Source organism: Montipora capricornis, chromosome 9 (genome assembly GCF_036669925.1).
Source record: "Montipora capricornis isolate CH-2021 chromosome 9, ASM3666992v2, whole genome shotgun sequence".
In the NCBI taxonomy this organism is placed as follows: Eukaryota; Metazoa; Cnidaria; class Anthozoa; order Scleractinia; family Acroporidae; genus Montipora; species Montipora capricornis.
In genome coordinates, this window is record NC_090891.1 from 31,704,773 (window position 1) to 31,727,272 (window position 22,500).

Sequence of the window (22,500 nt, forward strand, 5' to 3'; positions counted from 1 at the left end):
TCAAAGGGTTAAATTACGAAGAAATTAATGTTGGAGAAATAAAGTTATTTAGGAGTGTTGGAAACTGGAGTTCAGTGGTCTTCATCGTACTATTGAAACTCAAACTAAATTTGTTAGGTTGCATGTGATATTTAAACTTGTTCCAAAACAAACCTGAAGTGATGTCAAAAATGAACTATAACTTACAGACATGTACCCCTTTTTATTACTGGTATGTCTTCTTTGCAATTGCATTAGAGAGCTCGAGATTCTAGGATGAGAACAAGTAAGAGATTTTCTCATAGAACAACAGTGAGCATGTGCAAACCAGCTTCATTTTTGAAGGAAAAACGTGATAGCATAGTCATTTTAGTGCAAGGTTTTTGCAAAAATGTTGTGTCAAAACAAGTCACCAGTAGCCGTTTTGGCATTTTTCAATCAACAAAAGGCTCCGTTATCAGCAGTAAGAATACCTGAGCAACCTATGCTGCTAACAAAGAGTAAGATTAATTGTCTGGCTTATAAAATTTAATTTTCTAAGTAAGTATTTTTGCTGAAAACGGGCAGTCGAATCTCATATCCGTTCTTGTCCTCATCCTAGAATCTGTAGAATCTAAAGGTCCCTGTTATTGTCACAGATGTCATTAGTATTTTCTTTCATTGATAATGCAGATTTAAAATAATTTATAAATAAAAGTGGTTACTTTAATTAATGTATACCTTAAAACCTGAATTCTATGTTATAATTTAATCTATAATAATTATTGTAATGTTATTTTCAGTATCAACAGTTAACTTGGTGCATTTATTCTCTGTAGACAGTGCTGTTGTGGAGGAAAATTTGTGACATGTTTTGTGTTTGTACCTTCAGAATAATCCATGTGTGGTATTCTTACAATGTGGCTGAGAAGATTAAAAAGTTTAAACTGAAAATTCTTGAAAGGGAAAAAATATATATTCTTACTATAAGGAGGTTTTTTAATGACATTGTAACATTAATTTCTACTTATGTATTAAACAAATCTTTGTGCTACCCTTTTGGAATCAAGAATAATTATTTCTGAGCCGAGTGACACAAGTTGTACATGAACTGCTCATACTTGAAATTACATCATCCATCGTCATGGAGACCTCAGTGCCTACATTTATGTGAGTTTCTGGTATTGTTGTTCTTTGTATCTACCCTAACAAAAGTCGTCTCACTTTGATGAATTTTAACAGTGGTTTCAACTATCCTCCCAAAAGTGCACTGTATACAGAGGCAACTTAGTTATAAAGGGGAAATTATGGACATTTACGAGATGGTAAACAAACCTTTTCTTTTCTATAAGGATGTTGGTATGACTTGTAGAAAAGAATTAATATTCACCAGGTATATGTATGTAAGCTTTGGGCTTCAAGACAAGATAATCAGTAATAATACTGACTGTTGACGTGGCATGATTGCCATATCTACTGGCATTTTTTTCCTGTGGTTGCCAAAAGGGATTGGACTCAAGGAGAAAGGTAGTTGTTTGCAGTAGTTCAGTGTGTTAACTTAGATAATGGCATAGGCTGCATTAGATAGAGCACAGTGAAGATCTTAAAGGATGTTTTTTTAAAAAAAGCAGTCAATATTGTAATTAGTGATGAACTAATACATGTAGCCTCATAACTTGATTAAGAGGAAAAAAATATTCTGTGTCAAAATAACTGGAGTGGTTGTGAAATCGAAAATATAAATATTTTGTTCATGGAAAGTTTGTGTTATAAAGTTCTTTCTGGCATTAATCTAAAATATTAGTAACTAGACTTGCCTTGGGGTAAAGGCATAATCATAAATTCTTGAAAACAACTGTGCCACCAAACAACCAGTGTGATTAGGCTATCTATATGGGAATAATTAGCATTTTTATTTCAGCCCACCCTGGAGAAAACAGGAACTGATTGTATAAATAGTACAAAATAAGCCTCAGTATCTTATGTTAGATCCTACTTTGGTAATCATCAGCCGCATCTCGCAGCCTTTCAATGTCCATAACCCTGTGGGCTTTGGCTTGGGCTTGGAGTTCCTGGTGTTGTTACATTGTCTTTACCCAAGAAGGCTTGCTTCACAATCAAAACAGCTTTGTTGTGCTTAACATCACAGGCTAGGCTACCAAAATAATTGAATATGGGGACTTGGTAGGGAAGTAAGGATTCTTTATCCTTTGCAAGGATGTGGCAGTTGCAGAATAACTCAACAGTCGTGGCTCCTGTTCAACAACATGGTCTCAAGAAAAACGCCAGTGTTTCAAAAGATCTCTGAGTCTCTTTTTTTCAAAACAACATCACCCTTTTTTCAGGGTGGCGAATGGTACCTCCAAAATCTTGGCACTCGCAAACTCTTCGTCCAATCCCGAATTCTCGACAGTCTTTGCGAAGAGTCTTGAAGTCTTCTTTACAGTGTAATTGCATTTATTTCGGTGTGGAGTCTTGCACGTTTTGATGTTGGTCTTGGATTCGTCTCGGATTTTACCATTCGTCATCCCATTTTATTTCTTGCTTCAGGCCACCTTGAATTGTTGCAGATTGATGCTTATTTTTGTCAACATGGCATGTCTAGAAGGCTGCACTACAAAAAGGATGCAAACCTATATCCATCTTCATATTGGTGTAATTTCTTTTCAACATGTGTTTTTAGAGGGCCACTAAGGAGAATACTTTTATAGTAATGGGTGTTACACTCTTTAAAATAAAGGTTATTATTTATATTATCATTATTATTATTATTATTATTATTATTATTATTATTATTATATTGCAGTTGGTAAACATATGGATGTTAAAATAGAACCACATAGGGCGCAATCTGAGGGAACTATAAGAAGAAAACTACTGAATTAAAAAATAATTAAATAAAAAAATAAGTAAATTAGAAATAAAATATAAAAAATCTCACGGACAATCTAAAGCTCTCTCTGTCAATTGGCGGTACCTTTGAAAGTTTTCACTATGTTGAGAGAACTCGAGATGGTAGCCTTCTGCATCCTTCTCAAAACGTCATAGCCCCTACTGCCAAAGAGCTTTCTCATTGTCAGGTCTACATCCCTTGATCACCCCCCCCCAGCACGTCATTGATGATGTTACATTGTTCAACGTCATAACCAGGGTACTGATTATTATTATTATTATTATTATTATATCTTATGTAAGTTTAACATAAACATATTAACAGTTCACCTTATGTCCTACAAAATGGACATAAATTACTGTGCTGAAGCAATAAGCCAAATAAATAACCTTGTTGTGCCACCAAAGAATTTGCAAAAATGACATCAAGGCTAAATATAAGCTACCGGTAGTCCTGGAAAACATGAAAAATTCCTGGTCATGGGTCAAGATTGAGGGAAAAGCTAAAATGAATTACCTACAAAGACTCTAACAACAGAAAGTTGAATGAACTACAACCAAGTACTTTTTTTGGGTTGTCAAAAATCACTACCCAACAAACTAAATTGCACATTTAATAGGTCAATATAGTCATGACTATAAGTACACATGTATAAAAAAATCAGTGATGCGAGTATGATACCTGTATTTCAATAACAATTTGTGGGAGGTTACAAGGTTAAGTACACCCTGTGAGCAGAGCCTCCTTTTGTCTTTACTGAGGACGAGAAAAGTAGACTCTGCCCAAATCACGTCAACTCTTTGAAGCCGCCGCAGCCCGAGCTTCTGGACTAGTCAATCTTGTTTTCTCTCGTCAAACCGGTTATTCCAGTGTGAGCATCCCTTTAGTGACAAAACCGATGGTTATAAGTGAGCCCGCTGTACCATGAAAAACCAAGATGGCAGCGAGATCTGGCATATTAGGCTTGGGTTCGAGACTGTATCCTGGCAACATGCAGCACATTGTTCAATAAAGATCTAACTCGATTCATGCAGAGCCTTTCTCGAGAACCCCAAAATCGAGCAAGCAAAAGAAAGGCTCTGCTTGCAGGGTGGGTTAAGTAGAGTTGCCTAAGCACATCTCGACAGCTAAAAGAACTGAACCATTCACACAGAAAGCACTCCAAATAGGCGAGCAAAGTCATCTGGCATTTGCCAGAGTAAAATGTGAAAAGGTTTTAGAAAAGAAGACTTTATAATTAAATGCTAACTAAATAAATACCTATGGCACTATAATTATGTAAACAACCTAAACGTATGAACTACATCTGATGTGAGTATAAATTTATTTATTGAGCTTGAATCCTTACGTACGAAACTAAACCTCAACAATGTTGAACATCACGACAAGTAAACAAGTATTAAAAATAACCAGGTCTCGTTATGTAATTAGGAGAATTAATTTACGATAACATTGCATTCCCTCAGCTTAACCATGCATGATTATTTGAGAGCAGGCTGCAAGGAAAATTACTATCACGATGCTATCAGCAACCTTATTAGATCCAGAAGACAGTGTCATTAAATGTTGCCGCGCGTACTTAACAGCCACTTTCTTGTTGATGTTAGTCGTACCATTTGGCCAAAGTGTCATACAGTCTTCACCGGCCTTCCCCTCTGTATATTTCCAAGAGTAGTTAAATATTCTATTACAGAACTTCTCAGGTCCACCAAAGTACTCTTTGAAGGTTTTACATTCCATCTTACACATTCCAGTTGTCCAATTCCATGTCTTAAAGTTTCCCCAATTGTCAGAACAAGTGTAATCATCTTTACAAGCATCAAACCATTCTTCACAATCTTGACTGCACAAGGGCACATTCATGAAGCGTTCCTTTCGGGTTTTCTTGGATTTGCTGTCAATCGTGATCCAAGGTTTCAAATACGGCGAGCATTCATACATACAAGTGTCAATCTCAAAATATCGTCGGCATTTTGCAGACATAGTACTGTTACACTGATTCCAGTGCATATTGTATAGAGAAAGAGCTCCATCTTCCCTGATGTTAAACGTGGTGTTCGCTTTGCAGCAAGCGTGGTTTCGCCAAGGCGTGCAGTGAAAGGTCTTGTTAAAGACATCTCCTTCGCTCCCGGGTTTTGACTTATGGTACTTAGCGTCGATACAGACATTTAGAAATTGATCGATTTGCTTGTCTGACACGGCCAGAGACGTAGCAATCTCAGAGGAAACTACGAGGATAAACACAAAGAACTTCGCCATCTTGAGCACGTGCTAGACACCATTAGAAAAAAACACGTCACATATTCGCAAAGACAGGCTTTGTCGGTCTGCACGTTTTAAGTACATTTAAATATTGATGTCAAGTCTAAATGTTTTTCTTACCATTGGTGAAATGCCCATCTTTAAGGGAGTTCATTTAACTTGGAAAACAAGGTTAAGTTAAAGAAGAAAGTAGCTGTGGAAATAACTAACCAATCAGCAACAGTAATATAATTTCATTGATACAGACCATCGGGAATTACAATTCCGGGGGTAGGGGGTGAGGGGTATATTAGGGTGGGATAGGGGGAGACGAATGCCATAGCTGAACTCTCTTGAGCTGAAACAACCCAAACCTTTACAAAAATGCTAACCTTTGGCCTAAACACTATGTCATAAAAATTTCAGCTTTTCGCTCATTTCAACTTCTACCAAACACTATGCTTTCGATAATGACTAGGCCTAAGGTTAGCACTTCTGTGAAGGTTTGGGTTGTTTCAGCGATGGTCACGGTTCACCCCCTACCCTCATCCCTCACCCCTCAAAAATACATATATCCTCTCAGCCATACAACCAGCCTTGGAGTACGTTTTTGCTTTAACTCTACAAATTATTATGCTGGTTAACTCTCCAAAGATCCGTCGCTTCCACTTTGTTCAGCTTACCCTTGCATAAAAAAATTATCAATATGGACCGATTATGCTAGCAGTGTTACTTTTTAAAAATCAGCGAAAATTATGCTGGTTTTCTCAAATTATGCCAAAAAGCATGCTACCACAATCTATAAAAGCCTAGATTCAAGAGAGTAACGTGATGGAACATCAAGAAACCTATAATTTGGACCATTCACATTGTGTTTTACAAAATCAATCATGGAAAGACTGCATCCATCCGATAAACTAACGCCCACTCATCGATAAAAGACAATCATTACCGTAGTCGTCGTCGTCGTGTCATTGCCTTCGTTATTATTATTATTAGTGGTAGTTGTAGTGGTGGTAAAAGAGAACTTTACAACGGTTATCGTTAAGCCTTCTTCGAGAAACACTGCTCTGAACATGGCCAGTTTTACGAAGACTTTTATTTTCGTTTGAAGCGCAAAGGACATGTTCACTGGAAAATGAGGCACAAGTTGAATGTCTTAGAACATAATTAGAAAGAGAGCTGGGTCGAACCCGTTAATCACGCAAATTTCTTCAAACAGAGCAGGTGGATTTAACAATGGTACACAAGAGACCAACAGGAATTCGTTTTTGCATTCTTTCATCATCATAAGCATGAAAAGAAAGAGAATATTTTATTTCTGCGCGTCCAAAAAAGAGTTCTCACAAAGTTCGAATTCATTAAATACTAGTTATTTGGCTCAATGATAGTTTAATTTCTCCGTAGAAATGATAAAATTGACTCAGTTTATTTGTTACTGGGTCAATAAATTAAAACATTCGCGTATCCATCTCCGGGTCAGCAATTATCAATAATTAATGATCTATTGGTCCTCGGTCAATTTACACACAGCAGTTTACTGGTACAGTGAGATGGCTTTCTTTTCCAATGAGTTTTGAGCTCTGAAGTCTTCTTGACCTGGTTTGATATCGTTTTTTTCGAATCTATTGATATCCTCGTTGATTTATGACAAGCTTGCGATAGCGAAATTTTGTGGTTAACTTTTTAACAAGATATGGCAGCAGAAATTTCCGTGTACGCATCAACTATCACGCAGAAGGTAGGAGAAATCTGAAATGTTTTCTACTTACAGTCTGTTTGAAAAATGCTCCTATCTTGTTGTGATTTGAGTCTTAAATGTGTAACAAGAATTTGCCAGGTATCTTTTGATGAGAGAAGAGATAATATCTTTTGTGTTTTGTTAATTTTTTGGACTTAGGTTATTGGGCTTTTCGTCCTTTACGTGGAATTGTCACTTAGTCAATCTACGATGTCATTACCAGGTATTCTTGGTGATCACTATCTTACTTTCTCAAAGTTCGATCAAATACGATATTTATGTGAACCCCTGGTCAAACCCTATAATTTCGCAACCCAGCAAACTTTCCTTATGTAAATTAATAAACCCGCTATTTTATACAAAATTTGTTTTTTTGTCTTAGAATCCCCTACGTTTAGGGACCCATCTGGGAATTCCTCTTGGATTTAGCTTGGTAAATTTATCTTTATAGTTACTGAACGTAAATTTCGATTTTTCAGTCTGTTTTTAATATATTTTCGCTCAATTTTGCAAGGCTGTTTTTATGGAGCAGGTGTGATTATCCGTCCAATATGGAAATCAGCCTAACAGCAAAGAAGTAGTTCGACGAACAACAAATATTTCTTATTTGGAGCAGAAAATTTCACCTTACCAATTTTCTTTAACTTATTTAGGGTTTTCACAAGGCCCTCGCAATTTTACGATGAAATTTCCGCAGACCGATTGGCTAAAAAATCCACCGCAGAATTCATTTGAAAGGTCGTTTTATTTTTGGACAGTGCTTCACGAAGAAACCCGTCATTTACTGATTCAAAACGATTTTTTCAAGTGTCGCTACATATAACGAGCTAGAAATTACTTGTGGGATTTGAAAGTTGTTGTTTTCAAATAAAAGCTAATTGTTTTCTTTTTTTTTGTGATAACTGAGGGTTCTTTAGCCTACGGATTCGCGTAGAAGAATTACGACTTTTTGTGGATAAAATGTAGGATTCCCTCCTTAATCCTGGCTGCTTCTATGCTAGTTTTAGTGTAATAATGTCCTCCTAGGATGTTAGGAGTTTCGCGTAGAAACGACATCACTTTAAGTGTAAATAACGTTTTACCACGTTAAATGCGAGCTTTTTCGCTTACAACTGTAGTCATGTCATTGTCTGAAATAAATATGGTTTTGTGCACAACAAATTATATACGTTGAATAGAGGAGAACTGTGTCATCTCATTACCCCGCAGTTCCGTCCATCCCTTTGTGTTGGAAATCGAAAAGGGTAAAAAAAGTTTTTCGTGTTTTATACGTGTTCCCAATTATTATACAGTCTCAGTACCACCCACCGCAATTTTCCTACACTAATTATAATTGCCACTTAAAAAAATAACCATACAAACGGAAAAAAGGGTAGCCAAGCAAAAACAAAAGGGGAAAGTAGAATAAAGAAGATAAAAAAAAGTTAAGTAACCCCGTGCAGCATAACGATGGAGTAAACGATACACGAATTTTGCACAGATTTTCTCTATTCTAAAACTTTAAAAGTCCTCAGGGCATTTTCAATTCTTAAGTGATAAGCTTATGCGCCGATCAAATCGAAACTTCAACATCTCCCCGGGCAAACCACGAGCATTTGACTATCCTCTGCGCCCGCGGGGAGTGGGGAATTTGACCTTTGCCTGCGTGGGGTGGGGAAAATTGAACCGGAAGTGTCAGGTTTCAAGTTTAGAATCGATGGACCAAGGCTAAAAAGAATAGTTTTTTAGGATAATGAGTTTTTCGATGCCGTTGAGCACGTGAAATAATCAAATCGGCTAATAATCAAGAGACATTTACAGTAAAACTGTTAAATAATGGCCTATCAGCTACAAAAGCGGTTATTATGATATGTGTAATTATTATCATTATCATTAATCAGCAAACCAATTTTAGTCTCCCTTTGTGTCAACAGTCATCAAAAGCAGCACAATTTATCCCTCTATCAGCGGTAATTATTCCACACCAACGGCGACTTTGAACGCAAATGCCTCCTCATCACCCGGGAGTTCCAATGCCACAAATACCGTAGTTGTTCCCAGTCCATCCTCATCTTCATTCGTCGTTGGTCAGTCCTTGAGTTCTCAGGTAAAAAATCAGCTGAAATATTCTTTTGCCAGAGTAATTTGCTATTCCCTAGCTATTTATCTACCTAGACACTTGACTTCCTTTAAAAAAAGAAGTATACTTGTCAACTATTGAAATCTATGTAACTAAATGAATTAGGATACCTTTAGTTTTCACGTAGCTTCGGAGCTGAAGGACTTGCACGTTATCACACAAGGACCCATCCTGTTCTTACCACTAACAGGAATTCATCAAGGGAATCTCTATGATCTGCGCTAATTCCTTGAGTCAGCCCTTTCCCGAGAAAATTTATTTTTAGGAACAGGTTTTCCCTACGAAAAGTGTCTTACATCCCTTGACACTGAATAGCTCTGTTTTGATCAGCTGTTACAACAGCGGGCGTGCTGAATCTCCCAAAGGAGGCGTTCTATAAATAAATCTTCCAGGGAGAAGGTTGACCCCGACGCCAAGTATAGGAGATAGAGGCTCCCGTGATGAGCTGCTGCCACTGCGCATGCCTGGAAGTTTTCACTTCGGTAGTTTAGTATTCAACTCCATGTATGTTGTTATAGCCAACTAGTAATCGAGAGCAGATCCAGGGGTGGTTCGATCGAGAATTTTTAAGGGTCTGGTTCAACTGAAGCCCCCTAAACTAATATGAAAAGCGTTTTTAATTAACAGGTATGGTTTCTAAAAAAACTGAAAGGGGGCAAACACTGATTAAATTAAAGTAGCCGTTGTTTGAAATAGCATTAAACCGAGAACTTTAAACTGGAATCATCCCAACGCTCGAAATGTTTTTGTTTTCAACATTTACCTTTTCAAATCTCCTGCGGGACGTGATCCAAGACCCTCGTAGAAGGGTCCACCCAGTTCTCCGAGGCCCCCTATCTGACCCAATGGTCTGTACTAAGAGCTCTTCAGTTTTTTGTTATATTTGCATGACCATTGTCGAAAGTACTGGTTCACTCGTAATCTCTTCATACTCGATCACAATCAATCAATCAATCGGCACAATTTTCATTTACGAGTCTAGGCGTTTTTGCGCGTTATACCGCCAATCGGGAACACATTCAGTCCAGACCACAACGCCGTAAACTCCGTGCCGTCCCCTTATCGAATAGTGTGTGAGGAGATCTTTAACGTTCCATAGAGTTTATGAACAAGAGTTGTGGGAGGCGGCCTACGGCTTATAGTCCTAAACCGAGAAGACTTAAAAGTAACACCATTGGAAGATGAAAATTGAAAATTTCAAAGGCTGCGCTTCCTCCTCGGTTATTTAAAGACCCCGAGTATTAGTCTGACCGAAATCGGACTCACGTCCTCCCCCACGCTAGTCCGCTGCTCAACCAACTGAGCCAACCGGTCGTTGGTCCAATCTCTTACGGTCATACTCTCACTTGTATTTGCCAGTAGCAGCTATAATGATAATGATGATGATGATAATAATAATAATAATAATAATAATAATAATAATAATAATAATAATAATAATAATAATAATAATAATAATAATAATAATAGCTTTTATTTAGAGAGGAGACGCAATAACCCGCCACAGTTTTTTAACTTGTGGCCCTCTAGTTTAATCCAGATCAAGTTGGAATTTGGAGTGTTGGCTAACTTGCAATATGCAAACAAATAATATTCGTCCAATCAACTTTTTTTTTCAGAATCAACAGCATTTGCCGCAGCTATCAGTTGAGGAAATTGAACATACATTTCGATCTGGCGCTTCTGAGGTATTTTGCCAGTACTGGTGCTATGATTATATTGCCATGACCGGTGATGACAATTTTCTTAGTCAGGCTCATTCACCACTTGCATTATTTGCAATTTAAACCTCCCCACGACCAAAAGTGGATTATGCCATACTTAGGGAACTTGTCAATGAGATAATGAGAGAATATTTCGTTGTACCTTTTCACGGTAGAAAGGGGAACTTCTGCGTATTAACGAAAATGGATGAAGATACACGTCAGAGTTGGAATCAAACTGCACAATAGCTGCGGATATTTTTCACGAGGAGAAAAAGGAGGGGATCATTAAAATTATTTGTCGTTTTAGTAAAGCCAAGAAGTTAACTTCTGACTCGTTAACACGGGTTTGTTTTAATTTTTTTTCTTCGTGTTTTCAGCTAAAGCAGAAATCTCCCACCGAGATCGATCCCAAAAGAGTCGACCCGATCGACATCAATGTCATTGAGATACTGGAAAACATGATAGATGCTGGGGAGCCTTTGTTGCGTAAATGTAACAAGACTGATTCCAACCCAACAGTTGACTACTTCAACGTCACTGATAGCTTGGGTACGAAAAGAAAATTTATTACATCACAGGCCGCCCGGCTAACCTCACTACTTTTATAAAGGCCGGCAAAGGGAAAAAATACTGAAGATTTTTGTGTGATTAAAAAGCACAAAAATGTGAACTATAAGTCGTAAAATATTCTTCTCATTCTTCTCTTATGTAGTAGCTCCTATCGTCACGACTTATTTAATTATTCATTTCCTTTCCCCGCAAGTTTTGTGCACGTGTCACTAGTCGGTCTGTTATCAATCTTGGGTTGCCTGTGATTACATAAACTATCATGAATCCCTCCCCTTCCTAACTATTTTACGTTACATTGTTGGTTTTGGAGGAAAACAAATTTGTATGACTCTATATTCCTTGCCAAAATTAATTCTTTGATCTGAAACATTGACAGTAATTAATACTCGTTTGTTCAATCAATAATACTGCGTTTTCACGATTGAAATTATGTGTGGACTGTTGCGAAACGCGCTCAGTGGTGTGAGTGCAGTACAGTGTATGGTGCATTACAAAGCCAAAATTCTTGTTTCTTGATTTCAATTTTAAGTGGCTTCTTTCATAGACGACTTCGCGTCTTTAATGCAGCGCTGACACTTCGGAATAGGACATTGTTATTTTACCTCAAACTGATATTTCCCGGCACCGTTTGCTAATTCCCCTGTGCTCTTAATACTGATGTGATACTTGGCGTTTTATCTTTTTAGTGATAATAATGAAAAAGTTCAACTGCATTGGGGAAAGGAAAGCCGTCATCCCCGACCGTTCTAGCAAGGCCACCCGAAAAGATTTAGGAAAGGTCACTGACTTCGTGGAGTTGAAATTTAACTGTTCAAAGATTGAGATTAATGGTACAGTTTACTGATATGATTAGCGTAACTCTTTCTTCATGAGCCATTGTAGCACAAAATTGGGAGTAACCACGCATTTTTGGAAGATAATTAATCAACAATATTTGTAAAAAGCTTTAAAATACAAAGCAATGTGATGTGTGGAGTTCTTTTCCAAATTCAAGCTTAATTATCTCTGAAAAATGCATGGTTACCCCCAATTTTCTTTTTGGATACCAAGAGCATTTGCTAAGCTCTGCTTTTCCCGCATAGTCAGTAAACCACGCAAAAATATCCCTGCATTAGTAAGCACTACCGATAGGAAATTCTAGTATCTTGAAATGCGCAGAACGTATGCGCAATAACAATACTAGGCACCGTCCTTAACAAGTGTAAAAGAAATCCAAAAAGAAATTTGGGGGTAAGTACGCATTTTTCGAAGATAATTAGTGAACAATATTTGTAAAAAGCTTTAAAATACAAAGCATTGTATGACGTTCTTTCCAAACTGAAGCTTAATTATCTCCGAAAAATGTGTGGTTAATGTTATCCCCAATTGTGCTTTTGGATACTAAGAGCACTTGCTAAGTGTTGCTTTCTCCACATAGTTTTAAGCCGCGCAAATATATCCCTGTGTTAATAAGTACTACCCATAGGAAATTCGAGTATCTCGAGATGCGCACAACGTGTGCGCAATAACAATGGTTTTTTCGCTGGCATATTCACGCGTTTTAGCATGGAGATCAAACGAGGCTAAAACACTCCAAAATGGTAGCGTTTTCCAAAACGCTTTGGCGTGGATGAGGCCTGAAGTTGATTTTCCACGTACCGGCAAAAAGCCTCCATGCTCGCTTGGGTACAGTATTGTAAATGCGAATTTTCTTTAAACTCCACGGAATTTGTCTTTCAGTCGATGGTTATTATTCGGAATGGACGACCTGGTCTCAATGTGATAAGAATTATGACGTTCATAGAAACCGAAGCTGTGAGGGCGCTCAACACGGAGGACAGTGTTACGGTCCTTCTACAGAAACCAGGAAATGCAGTAAGAATTTATTTCAAATTAAACAGTTGACGTGGTGGAAATTGTATGAATAAATTATTTTAAACATAGCCGATTGGCCCACTCTTCTCTTAGGTGACATTCAAGTGCACGATATCACTTCTTCCCCCCCCCCCCCCCTTCCTTAGCCCCCTCATCTTGTTCGGGCAGGGCGGTCACGTGGGTGCATATGGGGGATAGTTTGCTATATGTGATGTGCAGGAGTCCGTGAGTAGGAACGAACAACAGCGCTATATTCTTGTCACGGCGTTTTCAAAGAGCGATTTATTTTTAGAATGAATTTCCCGTGAAAGAGATTCTCGAGGGATCCCGATGACCAATCACATTAAACTAACTTGACGCCATAGTGTCACCGAACCGGAACTAAAAAAATGCCGTGAAAAAACTGTATTTTATGCCCTGTTAAGGGTAAAAATACAGACAAAAACATGAAACAAAAAGACTTGTCGAATTTCATAACCATCTCCATGTACTAACCATGTCCATAGTCACACCACAACTTACAATAATACAATACAATACATACTCAATTGACTGCTCCCCAATGAGGCTTTTCAGGGCCAATGAAACACAACGAAACAACAGAACAGAATAATAACAACAACTGTTAAGAATCCCAACTGGCCGGAGGCAAACCAGTTGGCTATTTACAAGTGCAGCTGGGAAGTTGAACCAGGGACTACCAGGATCAAATTAAACGAGTGGTAAGAGCGTGTCTTGAACCCGGGATCTCCGGATCTCAAGGCAAGCGCCCTAACCATTGTATGACGTTCTTTTCCAAACTGAAGCTTAATTATCTCCGAAAAATGTGTGGTTAACGTTATCCCCAATTGTGCTTTTGGATACTAAGAGCACTTGCTAAGTTCTGCTTTCTCCACATAGTTTTGAGCCGCGCAAATATATCCCTGTGTTAATAAGTACTACCCATAGGAAATCCGAGTATCTCCACATGCGCACAACGTGTGCGCAATAACAATAGGTTTTTCGCTGGCATATTCACGCGTTTTAATATGGAGATCAAACGAGGCTAAAACACTCCAAAATGGTAGCGTTTTCCAAAACGCTTTGGCGTGGATGAGGCCTGAAATTGATTTTCCACGTACCGGCAAAAAGCCTCCATGCTCGCTTGGGTACAGTATTGTAAATGCGAATTTTCTTTAAATTCCACGGAATTTGTCTTTCAGTCGATGGTTATTATTCGGAATGGACGACCTGGTCTCAATGTGATAAGAAGTATGACGTTCATAGAAACCGAACCTGTGAGGGCGCTCAACACGGAGTACAGTGTTACGGTCCTTCTACAGAAACCAGGAAATGCAGTAAGAATTTATTTTAAATTAAACAGTTGACGTGGTGGAAATTGTCTAAATAAATTATTTTAAACATAGCCGATTGGTCCACTCTTCTCTTAGGTGACATTCAAGTGCACGATATCACTTCTCCCCCCCCCCCCCCCTTCCTTAGCCCCCTCATCTTGTTCGGGCAGGGGGGTCACGTGGGTGCATATGGGGGATAGTTTGCTATATGTGATGTGCAGGAGTCCGTGAGTAGAAACGAACAACAGCGCTTTTTTCTTGTCACGGCGTTTTCAAAGAGCGATTTATTTTTAGAATGAATTTCCCGTGAAAGAGATTCTCGAAGGATCCCGATGACCAATCACATTAAACTAACTTGACGCCATAGTGTCATCGAACCGGAACTAAAAAAATGCCGTAAAAAAAACTGTATTTTATGCCCTGTTAAGGGTAAAAATACAGACAAAAACATGAAACAAAAAGACTTGTCGAATTTCATAACCATCTCCATGCACGAACCATGTCCATAGTCACACCACAACAACTTACAATAATACAATACAATACATACTCAATTGACTGCTCCCCAATGGGGCTTTTCAGGGACAATGAAACACAACGAAACAACAGAACAGAACAATAACAACAACTGTTAAGAACCTCAACTGGCCGGAGGCAAACCAGTTGGCTATTTACAAGTGCAGCTGGGAAGTTGAACCAGGGACTACCAGGATCAAATTCAACGAGTGGTAAGAGCGAGTCTTGAACCCGGGATCTCCGGATCTCAAGGCAAGCGCCCTAAGCACTGGGCCACACTGACGCCTTCGAGAAGCTCCAAAATGGTTTACAAGACGAAGTTGAAACACTTTGTGTTTATACAACTCTGAAAATATTCGAAAAAATGTGAATGTGGCTTTTTACGATAAGGAGAATAATGTAGATCCAAGACGATGTTATCTGCCTTGGTCTTTTGGATCGTCAGACTTCAGATAACAGTTTCCCCAATCTGCATATTTCTTCCTGAATAAAGTGTTTCTGCGTTTAAACTCTCTGACTTTACAGCTTGCATGAACTTGTGCATCCCACGTGAACGACTATTGTCGTCTTGTTCACTGATAAGTTTGAGCGCGCGTTGATTTGACAACTCAGATTTAAACAAGTCAAAGCCCTGCCTGACGAATACATCGTGCACTATACTTTTCTTTCATAGCGTCATTCTATACCCCCTATGTCTGTGTTCCTAAGCAGTGATGCAGATCGATCCGCTAGATCTGCATGATCCGCCCGACGTAGAACCCTATTCGGTATACTATTTTAACATTCCCGCAAACATTACCCAAACAGCTTCCCTCTAAAATGTCTCTTCCTTTGTATCACAGATTGTACCTTTAATGAAACAAAAGGTGAAATCACTTCGCCACGTTTCCCCAGAAACTATTCAACGGGGGTAAATTGTGTTTGGTTCCTCTCTGCACCTGTCAACCACACCGTGAAATTAACCCTGAAGGAATTTCAACTGGAAGAGGATAAGAAATGTTTCTACGATTACATGGAAGTTTACAATGGAAAAGATATCACAAATAAAGATAGCCTGATTGGAAATAGACTTTGTGGAAATCATAGTGGCGACATTATCAAATCATCTGGACAGAATCTATCAGTTGTATTTAACTCGGACAAGAGCGAAACGTCTAAAGGTTTTCGAGCTGTGTGGAAAACAGAGGAAAAAGGTAATGCAATATTTACTTATATACTTATATTTGCTCGCGTATCTCGCGCAATACTGACATTGCTTCAAAATTAAGGCATGACCTTTTTATTTATCAACTCAAACAAATCTATTATAGGCTTGTATACCCCTATTTATAATATGCTGTAATAGCTTTGGGCAGTGCTTATAAAACGCACCTACAACAATTACAAACCAAACAAACTACAATCCTACGATTAATGTCTTTTGCAATGACATCTGGACGCTTCATAGAAAGTGCTATCCCTTACCTAAATCTTCAAGATATTCCAAAACCGTTTTCGCACTCTAAGATTTACCCATTTGTGGCATAAAGGACTTCTGCCAAACGTGTTTGATAATCTTTTTCAATATGCTAGCAGCCAGCATACATGCTATTCAAGATATGCATCTAAGCAAATCCTCTGCAAGCCGCGTCCTCGAAACAACGTGGGTGAAAAAATGTTCTCGTTTCAGGCAATAGATCTCTGGCGCCATATTCCTCATCACGTGAAAGACCTCACTATATTTTCCTTTTCCAAAGAAATCAAACGCAATTTGCTGTCAGAACAATACTCGAAAGTAACCTGAATAGAAATTTTATTAACTACAACTCAGTCAATTATGCTATAGTTCTTCTCCCCTTGTCTCTCTCTTTTTTTATTAAGATGAACTTAAGAGTATTAGGGGCTAACTCGAAGACCTGAGGGTTCCTTTAGCCTCTAGGCTCCAAATAATTAATTACCATTCCTTGTTACCCTGTTGTAAATTTTTAATGTTTATAACATTTTTTTTCTTGTAATATTTCTAAGTGTGAGTCAATAAAAGATTATTATTATTATTATTATTATTATTATTATTTCCACCTTTACAGGCTGATCTTTACCGCTATAAAAACCTGAGAAAACGGGTCATAACCTATGACCAAGTGTTCCACAAGATCTCTTCTTCTTAGATTATATATCAAGCACCTTTCTCAGAATCCTTGCTGTTCCGAATTATTATTATTATTATTATTATTATTATTATTATTATTATTATTATTATTATATATTTTTTTTATTATTGCAGTACTCAAAAATTTGAAACCTGATTATTTCAAGAATAATGCTTAAGCCCTAAGGCCTTCTGCGGGAGAGCCAATTGTTGCCGCGTACAGCCATACATTTGCAGCGATGTTTCAAACGGTTTGGGATTCAAATCCCGTTTCGTAACGATACTCGAGAACACATGAAGGACTTCTTCGTTTTTTCAGTGCAAACCCAAAGCATGAATGTGTTGTACTTGAAACTTGGAGAAGTTGCGGCAAACATATTGACCCTTGCAAGGCAGTACTTTTTTACATGCTTTACGGATTTTTTTCCGTGTTATTCTGCGTTTAGAGAAAATGTTCTGACCTTCATTGATTCCCTCCTTTTGTTCCCAAATTAATTAATATTTTTGTATATAACATCATTGAACTCACCTCTGTAAAGGAAACGTAATAATGACAGAGTCACTAGGGGTGACCCTTTAAAGCTCATTTAGAGAAAAACTTGCTTCCTTTCAGAAAAAGAAAAAGTTGTTTCACAATACATAACAACATTGACTATGATCTACAGTCCAAATGTCAACGAATCACATTTTCCTCTCGGGACCGCAACCACATGCACCTCTGAAAGGTAAGTATTTTAAAGAACAATTGTAACAACGTGTCCAATTCTGTCCTGGCTTTCTGCCTTTCAATCTATGCGCCAGGGATCGTTGAAAAAAATGAGTTCCTTGGTATTGGTTGTGGCATGCATGCAATTTGTTGATATAAGTTCAGTTGCTCCATCGATTTTTAAAACTGTTGCGAGTAAACCTATGATTATCAGACAAACAGCCTCGAATGAGCATTTTAAAAGAGTGCTGTTTCGTTAATTTTGTTCCAGCAGAGACGCCGACAAAGAGTGCATATTTAATGACAAGGTATACATTATCTCCCGATTAATAAGCACTAAAATGGGATGTACCCTTCCGCTGACAGGAGAGAGCAGGATTGTTATCAAGTTTGAACACATCATGGTAAGAGCTGCATGAAGAAAACGCCGCAGTCTTGCGCGTACTTGTGGGATAGTTATGGAAGCAGAAAACCTAAGATAGAAGTTGTTAGTGGACATAGATGAGGGCAGGAATCTACTCCGCCTGTAAAACGGAAACCTGCGGTGGGACAGTTTGAAAGAATAACTTCGTGTACTGTTACTACTTTATTTAACCAATTCATTCCCTGTAAAGACTTTCTTTCGATCGTGAGTATTACAAAACATTGGGCTACGACATGCTTTTTAGCCACTGAGGAAGTGCAAAAGTGTTAAGTATTCTCTTGTGACCCATGGACAGGGCCACTATAACCTCCACTTTCATATCTTGCTGTACAATTCTGCAAGTAAAGAATATAAATTAATGCTATGAATGGCTGCTCTAGGGAGAACTGAGAATTATTTAACGTGTGTCAATATGCCACTGCACACTCACCTAAAGAAAAAAGAAAGCTAGGTAATAACAAAACTCAAAGACATGGTACTGACTTCCCAACTGAACAAGTTTCACAGAAATCGTATCAAATTCTTAAATTAAATGGCCTGTGTACGCAATTAACATTCATCATTGAATACATGTTCAATGAATAGGCCAGTTTAGTATTCTAACGGTTGGACTGGATCTAGCATGAAATGGAGGCTAATGCGGGCAAATTAATTTGCATTTGAAAAGATTTGCCCGCATTAGCCTCCATTCCATGCTAGATCCAGTTCAGCCGTGAGAATTCGAATATGGTCTATTGACCGAGTGTGTTATTCACACTGGTAACCAGTCGTTTCGCCTACGTGTCGTTTCGTCTACGATTAGTTCGCCTACGTCTAGGGTCGCCTGATTCGCCTACGTGTCTTATGAATATAATCGGTCAGTTTGCCTTCGACCTATGTGTCCAAATTTTGATTGATGTCGATCATAGCCTAAAGTCTAGGCACCCATTTCAAGTAACACTGAAAACAATATTTAAGTCTGAGCACCCATTTTAAAATGGTTAGCTTTCAATAACTGTGAGTTAGGGTTAGTCTGCAGTCTGCAAATGTCGCATACCGTTTCTCAGCAGTTTCTTGCATCCTGGATAAAATACAAGCGTTCTTTCCGAACTTTGACAAATCGAATCCACTAAGCATGCTATGCACTAAAGATGTAAGTGATTGCAGAGTGAGATTTCATAGTTTGAGTGTGCTCGTGTTAGTTCGAAGGACTTCTATGGCTTTGTCTACGATCTCGCTTTTGACTAGCTAGATTCTTCTGTAAAAGTTTGTCGTTAATCGTGCAACAAACCAGATCATTTAAGTGCTTTACATTAATGATACTCATAGTCGGCGAAAGGACCAAATGCGCAGGCATCAGGCGTAGGCGAATCGACCCGTAGGCGAAACGACCGAACTTCCTTCTTGAGTCTTTCAAGTCAGATCGAGCCAAAATAATAGCTTGTTCTGGACCGAATTTACAAGCTGTATGAGTGAATAGCGCCTTGGTCACTGAGCGACACAACTCATTGGAATAAAGCTTACTTTGTTAACGATAAAATGGCACAATGGCCACCGAAGTACACAACTAGCTCGGTAGATTCTATTAGTGGCGCAATGACCGACGAGTTATATAACTCGGGACGTTTATTTTGTGACTGCACAAGCTTTATGTATTTGGTTCGATGTAACGCCAGTAAATTGACTGCTGAGTCCGTATTTCCTTAGATTTAGCCTGACGGCGTGCATAATAATTTCTTCATCGAAAACGAACACAGTCAAGTACAAAACAACTGTATTTCTGTTTGAAATATTCCTACCAGGAGTCGGATACACGTCTCTAAGACTCTGACGAAGCATATTAAAAAAGAGAGCATAATATTAACAATACGATTTTTCTTACCAGGAAAAGGCTTTCTCAATCCAAACCAAAAACGTGCCTCAGAAATTTCCGAACACTTCACAGCGCTCAAACAGAATTAACTCAACATTTAATATCAAAAGTGAAGCACAAAAGTGAAGTAAATAAGTGTCGAGGTGTCGAGTGCCTGGTGTCGCTCCCATCTCAAGCGGGGCTAGGAATGAAAGCGAGGCAAATGTGTGTCCAAAAGACAGAACACTCTATAAACCACAGGATACCCACCTGTCGAACACACCATCACACTAACCCCCGGTCAACTGACCCCCTATAGACCAATTCGGCTAACGCAATGTTGTACCCAATTCAAATCTCTCGGGGTTAAGGATCTTTGTATGTTGCATTTGCATGATAACGTAGCATTCATATGGAAATATTTGGAACAAAACGTTTTATTCCCAAAGGATCTGAATTGGGTACAACATTGAGTTAGCCGAATTGGTCTATTGACCCCCTACAGACCCCACTACTGAACCCCTCTAAATTGACTGGAAATAATAATAAGAAGAAGAAATATAGCGATACGTTAGACCCATTTACGATAATAAATATAGCAATTAATTGTCAATCGGCTCACCTTCTGTATTTATTTATTTAGTTTCAGTCTCAATATTTTTTGTTCTGCCATTGACAGTTTACATTCTAGTTTCTCACTCCTTTTCTTAAGGCAGTCCTTTAAATAAGCAAAATAGCTTCCTGGACTGCCTGCCAAATGTATGATAATTACATGTAATTTAGTACTATAATTTATAAAAGCAAATAAAATGAACTGAAGATGGCGGAAGGATAGTCGATCTGCTTCGTGCCATCGTTTCAACTCCTTTCAGCACAACCGAAGAATTATCACCTGTTTTGTAGTCCACTTCCACTAAAAAAAAACAGAAGACAACTGCTTTGCTCGGGAAAATGTATTGAGAGAACAGAAAGAAACCGAAAGAACTTAGTAGTGCCAGGTCGCGTTCGACCATTCCACATCATGCTTTTTCCTTGTAAAAAATTGAGAGAAGGCGATCATTGGCGATTCTTTATCAAGGTATAAAAATTATAAGGATCTACAAGGTAACTTATTTCAATTATGTTTGTATATTTTAATGCTAAATAGTTCTGATAATTTTGTAAAGCCGTGTGCAGGTGTATTGATCAGGGATCGATTGCAAGATGAGTCCCCATGTTGATAGCTCTCGCTCCCCACTGTTTACATATGTGTTGAAAGGAGTTGAAACGATAGCGCGAAGCAAATCGACTATTCTTCCGCTATCTTGAATTCGAAGGTGAGCCGATTTCAAATAACCTCTGTATTATCGTAAATAGGTCTTCATGTATCATTGCATTATATTTCTTATTATTATTTCCAGTCAATTTAGAGGAGGTCAATTGAACGGGGATCAATGTTTTGTTGTAGCTCCAAAAATATGAATACCAATTTCATTAACAGTCTGGATAGAACAAAGTGACAAAGAGACCTATGTATGTGTTATATATTTTAAAATTTGTGTATGTTTTGGTCATTTTAATATAAGAATCTAAATGTAACTTGTTTATACTCTATATAAAATGTTCTAATGTAAGAATTCGCTAACTCAGAATCAATGAACTCTCATTTTAGCATGAAAACCTCTTCCCGACGATTTACAACGGAATCAAATATTGTGTTATCTGGAACAATAAAGCTAAGGATACGTAAGTACAAAAAAAATTAAAACATTATCAAGTTCAAAGTTAGGTCAATTACTGTTAACTTGCTCGATGCGGGAACTGACCTTGAGAATGTAACTTGTAGCAGCAGGGACCAAAGTAACGAGAAAGAGGTTCAGGACCCTGGCGAAGGATCTAATCAACGTGTAACTATTTTAACAAACGAGAAGTGAAAGGCTGACCAAGCAGTGAAGGAATATCTGTTGTATTACATTTTGAACGAAAAGATTGTTTGCAGCATGATACATCGATGTAATACAGCAAATTGCAACGTTCCATTAGCCAAATACCATACACTTAATGTATGGTCCCGAGGGAGAAACAGTTAGTTTTGTTTTCCCGAGAGTCCTGATGTTCGTCTCGGGAAACATCAGGACTCGAGGGAAAACAAAACCAACTAGTTTCCCGAGGGACCAGATATTAAGTGCTTTGTTATATATTTAGATATTCCCTTCAACAATCGCAGCAAAACATCCGGCGCGGGCAACAACCGCTGAATTGTATCTCGATCGGGATACATTTAAATTCGATCAGGGCACGTGACCAAGAACCAATCAATCACAGTTCGTCACTTCCCAGAAGAACGATGAAAATCAAGTGGTGCCCAAGGCCTGTCTTGGGCAAATGCTGGGGGTAGTTTTAGGGAATTCATTTCGAGGAAACTGTCCCTCCGATTTCAGCCCCTCCCCAGCCCTCCCGCTGGGAGGCATTGGGACTAATTAGTCTAATATAAACGCGA

At 38.4% G+C, this 22,500-nt stretch overlaps 3 protein-coding genes and 1 long non-coding RNA gene across 5 annotated transcripts in view; 2 read left to right on the top strand and 2 right to left on the bottom strand.

Moving 5' to 3' along the window:
- The window catches only part of LOC138014965 (grainyhead-like protein 1 homolog), a 24,810-nt gene extending 23,094 nt beyond the window's left edge, over positions 1-1,716 (top strand). Inside the window, exon 21 of the mRNA XM_068861860.1 lies at positions 1-1,716. This exon is cut by the window's left edge and continues 852 nt beyond it. The gene's annotated coding sequence lies outside the window, so the exon portion shown is untranslated.
- A 1,734-nt stretch (positions 1,717-3,450) lies between these two features.
- On the bottom strand, positions 3,451-5,364 carry LOC138014973 (folate receptor gamma-like). Its single transcript, XM_068861866.1, has 2 exons — positions 5,234-5,364; positions 3,451-5,122 (listed from the first exon to the last, which is right to left on the bottom strand). Exons 1-2 carry the CDS (start codon positions 5,249-5,251, stop codon positions 4,319-4,321), a joined length of 822 nt encoding a protein of 273 aa, XP_068717967.1. The 5' UTR covers positions 5,252-5,364; the 3' UTR covers positions 3,451-4,318.
- The window catches only part of LOC138014978 (uncharacterized), a 177,416-nt gene continuing 158,366 nt past the window's right edge, over positions 3,451-22,500 (bottom strand). The window contains exon 2 of the long non-coding RNA XR_011125455.1: positions 3,451-3,595. This is a non-coding gene — a long non-coding RNA (uncharacterized lncRNA). The remainder of the gene's footprint in view (positions 3,596-22,500) is intronic.
- The window catches only part of LOC138014962 (adhesion G protein-coupled receptor B3-like), a 28,317-nt gene continuing 12,407 nt past the window's right edge, over positions 6,591-22,500 (top strand). Inside the window, exons 1-12 of one of the 2 annotated variants that reach the window (XM_068861857.1) lie at positions 6,591-6,833; positions 6,993-7,056; positions 8,747-8,919; positions 10,572-10,640; positions 11,036-11,207; positions 11,915-12,058; positions 12,948-13,082; positions 14,285-14,419; positions 15,775-16,125; positions 17,674-17,785; positions 18,041-18,170; positions 21,673-21,746. In XM_068861857.1, coding sequence (XP_068717958.1) covers positions 6,789-6,833; positions 6,993-7,056; positions 8,747-8,919; positions 10,572-10,640; positions 11,036-11,207; positions 11,915-12,058; positions 12,948-13,082; positions 14,285-14,419; positions 15,775-16,125; positions 17,674-17,785; positions 18,041-18,170; positions 21,673-21,746 — 1,604 coding nt within the window. In that variant the 5' untranslated portion in view covers positions 6,591-6,788. Of the gene's footprint in view, positions 6,834-6,992; positions 7,057-8,746; positions 8,920-10,571; positions 10,641-11,035; positions 11,208-11,914; positions 12,059-12,947; positions 13,083-14,284; positions 14,420-15,774; positions 16,126-17,673; positions 17,786-18,037; positions 18,171-21,672; positions 21,747-22,500 lie in introns of both variants that reach the window. The other variant, XM_068861856.1, reaches the window with a different exon arrangement.